At 43.2% G+C, this 13,406-nt stretch overlaps 1 protein-coding gene across 4 annotated transcripts in view; it reads left to right on the forward strand.

Annotated features, from left to right (window-relative positions):
* The window catches only part of AFG3L2 (AFG3 like matrix AAA peptidase subunit 2), a 47,482-nt gene extending 43,635 nt beyond the window's left edge, over positions 1-3,847 (forward strand). For all 4 annotated transcript variants that reach the window (XM_030552721.1, XM_030552722.1, XM_030552723.1 and 1 more), the window contains 2 exons: positions 667-861; positions 2,750-3,847. In XM_030552721.1, the coding sequence (XP_030408581.1) occupies positions 667-861; positions 2,750-2,992 (438 nt within the window). In that variant the 3' untranslated portion in view covers positions 2,993-3,847. The remainder of the gene's footprint in view (positions 1-666; positions 862-2,749) is intronic.
* The last annotated feature ends 9,559 nt before the right edge of the window (positions 3,848-13,406 follow it).

Genomic DNA, 13,406 nt, shown 5'->3' on the forward strand with positions numbered 1-13,406 from the left:
TTTACAGAATGGTGATACTTTTACCTTCTGAGTGTCTTGAACTGAATTTCAAATGTACTCCTGACTCAACACACTAAGTGTCATTTATATGCCGTTTAAAATTTTTAAATACTTTGTGGAAAACTTTTGAAAAGAACAGAATTACCATACTTTGAGACACGGGTGAGGTAATATCTTTTATTGGACTAACTTCTGTTGGTGAGAGAGAGAATCTTTCGAGCTACATAAACCTGAAGAATAGCTGTGTGTAGCTTGAAAGGTTCTCTCTCTCTCACCATCAGAAGTTGGTCCAATAAAAGATATCCCCTCACTCATGTCACCTTGTCTCTCTAATATCCAGGGATCGACATGGCTACAATGGTACTTTTGTAACTCAGAAACATTCAAACATAGTGAGCATTTAAATGCATCTTGGCTGTTTACAGATCTTTTTGAAATGTCAAAGATAGATAACTATGAATCTCCTACTTGAAGGAATCTGTTAGTGATTTACAAAAGAGGGAATTAACACTAGTGTTATGTGTGTTGTAGAAAAAATGCTATTTTGTCATTCTAATAAACATATATTTTAATTCAACTTATAAATAGGTTACTTTTCCTTGATGCCCTATTTTCCAGTACTACACTAATCTAAGTCTTCCACTCATTGCACTGTTCGTCTTTCAGATTGTTCAGTTTGGCATGAATGAAAAGGTAGGGCAGATTTCCTTTGATCTCCCGCGTCAAGGGGACATGGTATTGGAGAAACCTTACAGTGAGGCAACTGCAAGACTGATTGATGAAGAAGTGCGAACTCTTATTAACAGTGCCTATGAAAGGACAGTGACTCTCTTGATGGAGAAGAAAGCATATGTGGAGAAGGTAGGCTTTAATAAAATCTCTTATCACCAATGTCAAGTTTACTAGTTAAAATGGCCAGAATGAACTGAATACATAGATAAAAATGCATAGATATTCACATAAATATGTTGAGTATTGGACCAATAAATTCTTCAACAATCTAAAGCATTCAAATGTCTTGTAATAAGTTGAGTACTTGCCAATATGTAACAAGATGTGTAAGAAGCATATTGTGCACTATTATTCCAGTATCTTCATAGCTGTACTTAGGGTTGTTCTGTTAGCAAGTTTTCTTGCAGATTCGAAGACAGAATTACTCTTCTGCAAGGCCTATAGCTGTTGAGGGGGAAGAAACAGTAAAGGGATAAAATTAAACATCAAGGTTCTGCAGACAGTAGGTATCTGGAAGAGTATGGTGTAAAACTTCACTTTAATCTTATGGAAGATGAATGTGTAAAATTCTTTCCTCTTTTTCTCCTCCCTCTGAAATGTTTTTAAATGTTTAGATAACAGGGCTCACAGATTGGAAATAATGCACCTTGGGGATCCCACTTCAGTTCAGGTTCCCCTCCTCCATAAGCTCCTCCAGGCAGACTGATCTTTCCAAGGACAAGACCGTTTTCTTGGATGTGCATTATCTGACAGACTTATCTGCAAAAATACAACAACTTGTATTGGTTTCTGTCAGAGCCCTCGTCCAGACTAATCCGCGGCATTGGCGGGTTAGAATCGATTGCTCAGGGATCGATATATCGCGTCTAGTCTGGACGCGGTGTATCGATCCCCGAGCGTGCTTACATCGATTCCGGAACTCCATCAATCCGAACGGAGTTCCGGAATCGACACGGAGAGCCGCGGACATCGATGCGGCGCCGTCCAGACTGGTGAGTACCTCGATTTTAGAAATTCGACTTCAGCTACGTTATTCTCGTAGCTGAAGTTGCGTATCTAAAATCGATTTTAATTCCTAGTCTGGACGTGGCCAGAGTGGTATAGTTGACTACCACCCCAAGAAAGACAGAATGTGCAGTAGTGTCTCATCATCAAAAGGAACTTTTATAAAGTTTGGCAAAACTTCATCTTAAGTGTTATGAACAATGAGAATACAGGAGCCAAGTGTCTGTCAATCAGACTTCTCTATTTCCTATTTATTAAACCATTGTAAGCTTTCTTGTTTTCCTTGTTAACATTTAATCTCTCTTCTCAATCTCTCCCTCCCTACTTCATAATGTTTCATTTTTCCATGGTGAAATATTCTTTTAAGTACATTCCAAATAAATGTGTGTTGTGTTCTTCTGCTGTTGTCCTTGTCATAGCCTACACTTCTATTATTTAAGCATGGAGTGCTGTACAAGACATCACTTGCCCAAGAAGCTTGCAACGTACAGTCTTATACCACTTTCCTCTGATAATGTACATGCTATGTTCTGCAGAGTGGAATTTAGCCAGTAATAGCTTTGTTTTGTAGCTTGGCGAATACTCTGAACAGAACAGTCAACCTCAGACCCATTGTGCCTTTTAATGGTGTGGTGAGCAAAGATACAGGAGCAACTAAGAAGCTGGCCTTCTATCCATTATTAAATCCCTGTAACATTCTCCAGAGTTCTCCAGCAGCAGCAGCAGCAGCATTATTCTGAAGCAGCCATCCTTGAGCAACAGTGGTATTCAAGGCACTGCACCTGATACTCACGGGGTTTTAAAAGTGCAAAATTCTCAACTACTTTCATGCACATTGAAGGTCTTACAGCATGAAGTGAATCTTGCCGAGAATCCCAACTCTCCGCCTAAAATCTACCAGCATAGAATTTTGAAACACAGACTGCCTGTCTAAGTGCTCTCCCTCTTTCATGTGAAAAAGCAAATACATCCTGTACCTGTTTGTGTAATATAATTTGTTGCTGTTTTTCAGGTTGCTTTACGACTGTTGGAGAAGGAGGTAATAGATAAAAGTGATATGGTTGAACTACTTGGCCCAAGACCATTTGCAGAAAAATCTACTTATGAAGAATTTGTTGAAGGCACAGGCAGTCTAGATGAAGATACTTCACTCCCAGAAGGCCTTAAAGATTGGAACAAAGATCGTGAAAAAGAGAAGGAAGAGACCACAGATGAACAGATTGCCAGGCAGATAACAGGAGGGATACCATTTTAGTTTTGAAGTATGCTGTGATATAAAATTGCACAATATTTTTGATTTGCATTCTGAAAAGACTGGAAAACACTTCAGTAGTTTGACTTAAGAACTGCGTATTCAAATAAATCTTTAGTGATGGTAAACAGAAGAGCAGGGGTTGACACAGAGGGATAAGAATACTCAGATATCTCTTAAGCTGTCCTCACTTCATAGGTAAAAAGATTATCACTTCTGAGCTGTCTACTAAGGGAGATGTTAATTAGAGATGGGCCTGCATTAGAACCTAAGAATTGAACCCCCCTTAAATTTTGGAATGGTGTGGATCCAAGTCCAAACTCTGTCACAGGTCCATTTCTAAATTTATTTAAGCTGATGCAAATTAAGGTTCCATTAGTATTGATCTAGAAGGTCTGTATATGTGACCTCTACCCAAATGTGAATCATTTTAACATTAATATGTGTGGGGAAAATGTATTATTAAATGCTTAGCGAATGGTCTAGTCAGCTTTCGAAAACACTTGATGTTTCTGCAAGGCATCAGCTTTTTTCACCCTACTGCTATTTAATCTTACTCTATTTTTTTCTTTGTTCTTTCCCCCTCAACTCGAAAACCAATTTGTTCACAGAGAACTACCATGTACATTTACCATGAAATTGGAGACCCATTGAATAGCTTTACAGTTAGTCATGGTTCAGTGTCTTAAAGTGTAAAACTAAATTCAACTTCTAAATTTTTAATAAAATGTGGGTTGGTTTTGTTTTGTTTTTTTACAGGGAGCCGTAAGATATTGAATATGTGAATGCACTGTGGTCATTGTGTAAATAAGATTACTTTTGAACGTCATTAAAATCAGAACATTGTACTTTTCTGAATATACTGTCTTGCTATTTATTTTCAGTTGATTTCTTATGAGAAAATTTTGGCCCAACTCAGAGGTCTTTATTTGAGCAGAACTCCTACTGACATGAATGTAAGCTTTTCCTGAGTAGTACACCAGGATTATTCCTCGTAAATGTAAAATGTCTAGTAACCTTGTATTTCTGTCTTTGTATAAGCACTTGAAAGTTTGTAGAGGGCTGGAGTAAGTGGAATATTTAATATATCAGTCTTTCATATCTGAACACTAATGTCCAATCCGCTTAATCCTGAGTTTGTTGTTTTTCTAACCTCAAGTAGACAATACTTATCTGCACAGGTTCAGCACACAGTTTGTCTGTTTTCTACACTACAGGTTACATCAGTTAAGAAATTCTAATTTTTTGAAAAGTTCACTGTCAGGCTCCATCACTGAAAAGAGATGAGTCCATCTAGATTATCTTGTGCCTCTTTAAGAGGAGGAAGACTGGGAAAATTGAGCCATTGGTCTCCTTTGTGATGGTCAAGAAATCCATTAATATAGTGCCCATCTATAAAAAGGGAAATAAAAACAACCCAGGAAACTACAGACCAGTTAGTTTAACTTCTTTGCCAGGGAAGATAATGGAGCAAGTAATTAAAAAAATCTGCAAACACTTGGAAGGTGGTAAGGTGATAGGGAATAGCCAGCATGGATTTGTAAAGAACAAATCGTGTCAAACTAATCTGATAGCGTTCTTTGATAGGATAACGAGCCTTGTGGATAAGGGAGAAGCGGTGGATGTGATATACCTAGACTTTAGTAAGGCATTTGATACGGTCTCGCATGATATTCTTATAGATAAACTAGGAAAGTACAATTTAGATGGGGCTACTATAAGGTGGGTGCATAACTGGCTGGATAACCGTACTCAGAGAGTAGTTATTAATGGCTCCCAATCCTGCTGGAAAGGTATAACAAGTGGAGTTCCGCAGTTGTCTGTTTTGGGACCAGCTCTGTTCAATATCTTCATCAACAATTTAGATGTTGGCATAGAAAGTACGCTTATTAAGTTTGCGGACGATACCAAACTGGGAGGGATTGCATCTGCTTTGGAGGACAGGGTCAAAATTCAAAATGATCTGGACAAATTGGAGAAATGGTCTGAGGTAAACAGGATGAAGTTCAATAAAGATAAATGCAAAGTGCTCCACTTAGGAAGGAACAATCAGTTTCACACATACAGAATGGGAAGAGACTGTCTAGGAAGGAGTATGGCAGAAAGAGATTTAGGGACCACATAGTGGACCACATAGTGGACCACAAGCTTAGTATGAGTCAACAGTGTGATACTGTTGCAAAAAAAGCAAACGTGATTCTGGGATGCATTAACAGGTGTGTTGTAAACAAGACACGAGAAGTCATTCTTCCGCTGTACTCTGCGCTGGTTAGGCCTCAACTGGAGTATTGTGTCCAGTTCTGGGCACACATTTCAAGAAAGATGTGGAGAAATTGGAGAGGGTCCAAAAAAGAGCAACAAGAATGATTAAAGGTCTTGAGAACATGACCTATGAAGCAAGGCTGAAACAATTGGGTTTGTTTAGTTTGGAAAAGAGAAGACTGAGAGGAGACATAATAGCAGTTTTCAGGTATCTAAAAGGGTGTCATCAGGAGGAGGGAGAAAACTTGTTCACCTTAGCCTTCAATGAGAGAACAAGAAGCAATGGGCTTAAACTGCAGCAAGGGAGATTTAGGTTGGACATTAGGAAAAAGTTCCTAACTGTCAGGGTAGTTAAACACTGGAATAGATTGCCTAGGGAAGTTGTGGAATCTCCATCTCTGGAGATATTTAAGAGTAGGTTAGATAAATGTCTATTAGGGATGGTCTAGACAGTATTTAGTCCTGCCGTGAGGGCAGGGGACTGGACTCGATGACCTCTCGAGGTCCCTTCCAGTCCTAGAGTCTATGAGTCTATGAGAAATCCATTAACACTTTCTTTTCTTGTGATTGAAACTTCATGTTTAAGTGAATGACCATTTAATTGGTTCCAGCAATACATTCTGATTTAAAAGAGAGTATGGCCAGTAATAGTCTCTGAGATGTAGTCTAGGATGGTATGAGTGGCTTGCATATAAGTGTAGATCCTTAGAGAGCTGTAGGTGAAAGGCCTGTCTCCTGTAACTTTTCTGCCCCTCCCTTCATAATGTGAAGTCTTTTAAATTGGTATTTACAAACTGAGTCAAACTGACCATGATAAAATATTGTTCTCTGATTGTTTGAACTTCTGCTAATAGGCAATGCTTTATACATTTGTTGACAACCTCATGAATGCCAAAGACTCAAAAGTTTATAAATAACTATGATCTTGTCTCTTGACCATATTCTGGAGAATTCTCCACTTTTGTGGGTAAAGCTAATTGGCAGATGGGATATGGGAAAAGTCTGTACAGCGTTGTGCGTGGCTAAGAAAAGGCTTCAGTATCTAATGTTGTCAATCAGTGCTGGGTGTAAGAAATTCCCTTTGCCATCAGCAACCAAATTATATGGATTAAAAGAAAATGCCCTTCTCACTTCTAAATAAGGAACATACAATTAAAATACATTTTAAATTATATCAAACTCAAGGTTAGTATTAAAAATTGAGCTTTTTCTTCAGAGATAAATAATATGCCATAGAACTGATCTCTGAATGAGAGGTATTTAAACTATTCTGCTCACACTGTAAACAGCAGATCTGAGGATCCATTCTACAGCCTGTACACAGGTACACCTAACTAACTCAGTGAGGGGAGTCCTTGTGCAAGATAAAACTGGGTGTCAAAAGAGGATTAGAAGATGGTGTCTCGCTTTGAGCAACCACTGCAGAAAAGTAATGGCATTTCCCAGGATAACCTTCAGTGGAGGAAGTTAGAGGTGAGGAAATACAATGGGGAGGGTGGTGGAGAAATACATGCATTCTGGAAACAAGGGAGGTTGTGAGAATATTGCCATTTAGGAAACATTTATTTCTATAACTGTTGTGTGGGACTTAAATACTCCAGTAATTGCCTCAGAAAAACTAAAACATATATTTTTATTGTAGCATGCAAAATAAACCATGTGTTAGTTTATTTGAGGTGTTCCCCCACTAATGCAATAAAAAAGGAAAATTGGTGTACCAAATTTCAGGATTAATAGAGTCTTACAGTGACAAAGTTATTACATTGACTTAGAGTAAGACACGGTGTGGGAGGTAGGAGGATTTACTTCTTTGTCTTTGGGCATCCTCTAGTGCCCTATTTTCCATATACTTTGTTTGGACTGGCACCTTCCCCCTCCCCTTGTTTAACTTGGTTAGTAACTATTACTGTTAAGAATCACCAGTTTATAGTCTCTAAGGATGTATGTCTCTCCACTTCCTCAAGCATTCAGCAATTGCTATCCCAGCTATGTGAAAGTGATGTCACCTATCCAGAATACTAAGGATTTTCTTTTAACATATATTCTTTCTCTGGCTGTCCAACTGCATATTGAATTGACTTGCCTATTTAGATTGTAAGCTTCTCTGGGCACAGACTGCCTTGCTTAAATGACTGCAGTGGATGATGTGCTGCATGTCCCATTTTATACCCGTAGTGCTTTTCACATGGTCCCAGTTCTATTGCTATTGCATCACTAGGATTAAGTCTGGAGATATTGCACCTTAAAGTAGCATGGAGTGGCCCCAACTGGAGATAGCTGGAGCCAAAAACAGGTTTAATGTTTTCTGAATGTTATTTTCCCCTTCACATAACACAACTCCTCAGAGGTCACCCAAGAAAATTAATAGGCAGCAGCTTTAAAATAGAAGTGTGAAAAAGTACTTATAATGCACAATCAACCTGTGGAGCTCGTTGCCAGGGGATGTTGTGACGGCCAAAGCTATAACTGGATTCAAAAAATAATTTGATATGTTCATGCAGGATAGGTCCATCAATAGCTGTTAACCAGGTTGGTCAGGGATGCAACCCTATGCTCTAGGTCCCCTGTGCCTCTGACTGCCAGGTGCTGGGACTGGATGACAGGGGAGGGGTCTCTCAAGAATTGCTCTGTTCTGTTCATTCTCTCAGAAGCATCTGGCACCAGCCACTCTTGGAAGATAAGATACTGGGCTAGATGGACTATTGGTCTGACCCGCTATGGCCGTTATTGTATTCTTATGAGCAAAACCAACCCTGTCTTACCACCTGCTCCTTTACAAACACTTAAAATCACAGAACTTTAAATGTGAGGTAGAAGGAGGGGACTCTAAATCCACCCACTCAAGTGCAGGCTAATGCAGTAGCTATAGATGGCTTGTGGCCAGACAGAGCTGCAGTTTCACAAGCTGTCTGAAAATCTGTCAGAATGCTGGTGTCTTTTCCAGCAGGGACTCTGCAGGTGAGGTGACCAGCTGACTCTGGCTGACATTCTCCTCCCCTTCCCCTGCTAGCTGAGTGCAGGTGAAGCAAGAGAATGGTTTCAAGAGGATGGGGTGGGAAAGCATAGGCCCCTCAGTACTGTTCAGCCTGGTGCTCTAGGAGGACCAGAGAAGGGCCTGGCCTAAATCCCACACGACCTTGTTGTAAAAAGCTGGGGCGGGGACACAAGACATCACTAACTTGAGGGGCAGGACCAGAACCAGGAACCTGTAGTGGTTCAGTGCATGACCAGCTGTGTCCTTTTATCTGTTTTGTCTTGGTTTTTGGAAATGCTAGCAGCCTGGCTGGGTAAACTAGAGGAATTCACAGAGTCTGGCTCAGCATGTGCTGCTTGAGAACAACCTACCCACCATTCCTTCTCAGATTGCTACCCTACCCTAGCCCAGCCCAGCCCCGTCCTGCCCCACCTCACCCCTCTGCCTCTCACATAGTCAGATACACTGGCAGGCAGATATGCTTTGACTGTGATACTCAAGGTATGAGCCTGCTGGTATTTCTTGGTATGGCATCCCCTACATTTGTGGTGGGTGGGTATAATAAGCTGGGGTAGGCTGAGCCTCCCCCAACAGCCACTGTCCCACCTCTGCTGCTTCTCTTCCTGCCCCCACTCCTCTTTCCCCCCCCAAGGCCCGCCTTCATTCTGCCCCTTCCCTGATGTCCCCACCACTCACTCAGTTGCTCCTCTCCTCCACCCCCCCTCCTCCAAGGTTGCCGCTGCTCACTGTGTCACTCGTCTTCCACCTTCCCTCTCTCAAGGTCCCCAGTGCCTGCCATGTGGCTCTTCTCCTCCACCCTCCCTTGAGGCCCCCAGCACTCACTATTGCTCTTCTCCTCCACACACACCCCACCTCCTGCATCATTCCTCTCCAGTCCCCCTCCCCCAAGGCACCCACTGCTCACCAAGTTGCTCCTCTCTTCCATCCCACCTCCCCTGATGAGGCCCCACCACCACGTTGCTCCTCCGCAGCAGAGGAGATGTGCAATGGTGAGCAGCGGGGGGATGGGGAGGGATAAGCAGAAGTGAGGCCTGGGTCGGAATGGGGTGGTGTGTGAGCAGGGCTTCAGGGAGGAGACCAAGCCAGGTTGGGCCTTGGGGCAGAGCAGGGAGTGAGGCCACAATCTGGGTGCCAGGGGAATATCCTGCGCTCACACCAGACTTCCCAAATGCTGGAGCCACATGCCGCCCATGCCTACCTCTCAGGTAAGTACAACATTGTGGCTGGCACATAGACTAGGGAGCTTGTCTGAGGACAGGGGAGACAACAGAATAAATTAGTTTAGCAGATGTGGTGAGGGGGGAATTGGAAGGAAGGTGAAAGGGGGAATAGACTAAAAATGAGAGGAGAAAAAAGACAAACAGAAAACTCAGGTGGAGGATATAAAGATTAAAGAGGAGGAGCAGAAACAAGATAGGACTCAGAGCAGGGTAGGTTTCAAAATAAAAACTGCCAGGCTTGCAGGTAAAGGTAGAAAATCAAATGAAGGGACTGGGAGAATACAATAAAAGAAACAGTGGTACTATTAGCAACTCCTTTCTCCAAACCCATTACTGAAACTTCTCAGTTTTAATTCTGAAAGTGGGACAGTGATTTGGAGGGAGGAATGGATGCACTCCCATGCATGGCTCCTTGACTATCTCCACCCAAACTGGTCCCCTGTGCCCTTTCCCATTGAGAAAGAGGAAAGATGGGGAGAAAGAGGGAAGATGTCCAGGTTTTCCCTCCCTCAGGAAAAGAGAGCTGGAGATGTTCTCAACAGAACTCTTCTCAGTACACAGTAGAGGTTCTCCTTCCCCAGGAAACAACTACAGATAGAAGTGCATGTTGAGAGAGAGTGAATTAGGTAGGGGTATAGGATTGCAGGACTCTATGGTGCGCCAAAGGTTCAGAATTGATACTCCAGATGTTAATTCAATATGCACATAAAGACAGCAATATAGAATTGCCTAAAGTTCACCAGATGAGCACACAAACCTCCGGCAGCCCTTAGGTTTATGGCTTATTTGAAGAATTGTCCCTGGCCATTTGTTTTTAAATGGAGTCAACTGTGGCTGATGCTCTCTCCTTAATTTAATCTGTATTGCAATACACAAGCAATTGCATGTACTGTAACTAAGCTAGCAGGCTGTTGGGAGATTCCCATCCTAGCTATTTAAGCTACCTATCATTGTGATATCTGAGCACATTTTAAACTTGCTCTTATGTAGTGTGAGCTAGAAAAAGCCATGCTAGAAATCTTAGGCCTGGTCTACACTATGCGTTTATACCGAATTTAGCAGAGTTAAACCGATTTAACTCTGCACCCGTCCACACGAAGCCTTTTATATCGATATAAAGGGCTCTTAAAACCGATTTCTGTACTCCTCCCCGACGAGGGGAGTAGCGCTGAAATTGGTATTGCCATGTCGGATTAGGGTTAGTGTGGCCACAATTCGACGGTATTGGCCTCCAGGCGGTATCCCACGGTGCACCATTGTGACCGCTCTGGAAAGCCATCTGAACTCGGATACACTGGCCAGGTAGACAGGAAAAGCCCCGCGAACTTTTGAATTTCATTTCCTGTTTGGCCAGTGTGGAGAGCTCACCAGCACAGGTGATCACGCAGAGCTCATCAGCACAGGTAACAATGCCGTCTCCTGAGAATCAAAAAAGAGCTCCAGCATGGACCGCTCAGGAGGTACTGGATCTGAAAAAACATTTGAAAAAATTTCCAAGGCCATGACGCAGAGAGGCCACACCAGGGACTCAGTACAGTGCAGAGTGAAAGTTAAGAATCTCAGACAAGCCTACCAGAAAACCGAAGAAGCAAACGCAAGGTCCAGGGAAGGGTCAAAAACATGCCGCTTCTACGCTGAGTGGCATGCAATTCTCGGGGGGTCCGCCACCATTACCCCACTCCTGTCCGTGGATTCCGAGGTGGGGGGTAGTAATCTCAGCCATGGCTGAGGATTCTGCGGACGGGGAAGAGGAAGAGGAGGACGAACTTGCAGAGAGCACACAGCACTCCATTCTCCCCAACAGTCAGGAGCTTTTTCTCACCCTGACGGAATTACCCTCCTGACCCTCCCAAGCCACTATCCCAGAAAATGAAGCCATGCAAGGGACCTCTGGTGAGTGTACCTTTGTAAATATAAAACATGGTTTAAAAGCAAGCGGTTTTTAATTATTAATTTGCCCTGAGAACTTGGGATGCATTCGCGGCCAATACAGTTACTGGAAAAGTCTGTTAACATGTCTGAGGATGGAGCGGAAATCCTCCAGGGACATCTGCATGAAGCTTTCCTGGAGATACGCCAAAAGCCTTTGCAGAAGGTTTCTGGGCAAGGCAGCCTTATTCCATCCTCCATGGTAGGACACTTGACCACACCATGCATGTAGCAAGTAATCTGCTATCATTGCATGACAAAGCCTAGCTGCGTATGGTCCCAGTGTTTGCTGGCATTCAAGCAACATCTGTTTTTTATCTCACTGTTTTATCCTCAGGAGAGTGATATTGTTCATGGTAACCTGGTTGAAATTCAGGAATTTAATTAAGAGGACAGAGATGGCCATTCCGACTGGGCTGTTTGCCTGTTGCTTAAAAGAAATCCTTCCTTGCAGGTAGCCAAGCAGGGGGAAGGAGGGGCGGGTGATTGGTGCTGAGCTTTTTTGCTTTTGGCTAGCAGGGATCTTCCCTGCTACCAGCCACACAGTGGGAGGCAGAGTGGGGTGTTTAGCAGTGATCTTCCATGATACCAGCCACGCGGTGGGAGGAGGGGTAAAGCGATCATCCCAGAGAATTGGTTGGGGGGGTGATTGCTGCTGCTGCATGTTAACAGGAAAGAAGCAGCACTGAACAGGCTTTGCTTGCCATTTGGTAAAGGAGGGCGCTGGATATAAGAAGGCTGCAGAAGCTGAAAGACAATGGCTTACCATGGCCACATGCAAGCCGAACTCTGCTGCCTGGACCTGCATCTGTGAGATCTCTAACACCAGAGCCGCAGGCACTCAGTATTAAGATGCAAAATGCGACCTTGTAGTGAAATCACATGTGCTATGTAAGGTGAATAGTCTTGTTTACCGTGAAAAAGTATAACCATTATTCTGTAAAATGTATCTTTTTAAATACTTCTCTCCCTTTTTTCCCTCCCTCATGCAGCTGCAAATTTTTCAAGCCTCCCTACTCCATCCCGAAGGCTATCTCAGATAAGGCGGTGGAAAAAAAGACACGAGAGGAAATGTTCTCGAAAATCACAGAAGTGACCTGCAATGAAAGAGTTCATCTGAATGAGTGGAAGGACATGATATCAAATTACAGGAAAGATGCCAGTGAACGTGAGGACAGGAGGGATGCTCAAGGTGGCGGCAGGAAGACCAGCGGTGGCGAGATGCAACTCTGGGGCTGCTGTGTGATCAAACTGATGTGCTCCGGCATCTGGTGGAGCTTCAGGAACAGCAGCAGGATCACAGAGTGCTGCTGCAGCCCCTGTATAACCATCCTCACCATGTTCCACATCCTCCTCACCAGACGTGTAAGAACACGTGGGAGGAGGCTCCGTGCACCCGCCCACTCCACCCCTGTGGACAGCCCAACCAAAAGGCTGTCATTTTTCTTTTTGGTGGCCTTTTCCTTCCCTCCTATCCTCCTCCCAAACCACACCCGGGCTACCTTGTCAGTTCTCTCCCTCTTTTTATAATGAATTAATAAAGAATACATGATTTTTAAATGATACTGACTTTATTTCCTTAAGCAAGCTGTAGTTGAAGGGGGAGGGTGGGTTGTTTACAGGGAATGAGTCAATCGAGGGGGTGTCATCAAGAGGAAACAAACACAGCAGTCACACCGGACCCTGGCCCGTGATGAAACTCGTTTTCAAAGCTTCTCTGATGTGCACCACTTCCTGGTGTGCTCTTCTAATTGCCCTGGTGTCTGGCTGTGCATAATCAGCAGCCAGGTGATTTGCCTCAGCCTCCCACCCCACCATAAAGGTCTCCCCCTTACTCTCACAGAGATTGTGGAACACACAGCAGGCAGCAATAACAAAGGGTTAATTAAATATTAAATATTGGTTTGGCTGAGGTCTGAGCGAGTCAGTAATGTGCGCCAGTGTGCCTTTAAAGTACCAGATACACATTCTATCACCATTCTGCACTTGCTCAGCCTGTAGTTGAACAACT

Source organism: Gopherus evgoodei, chromosome 2 (assembly GCF_007399415.2).
Source record: "Gopherus evgoodei ecotype Sinaloan lineage chromosome 2, rGopEvg1_v1.p, whole genome shotgun sequence".
Classification (NCBI taxonomy): domain Eukaryota; kingdom Metazoa; phylum Chordata; order Testudines; family Testudinidae; genus Gopherus; species Gopherus evgoodei.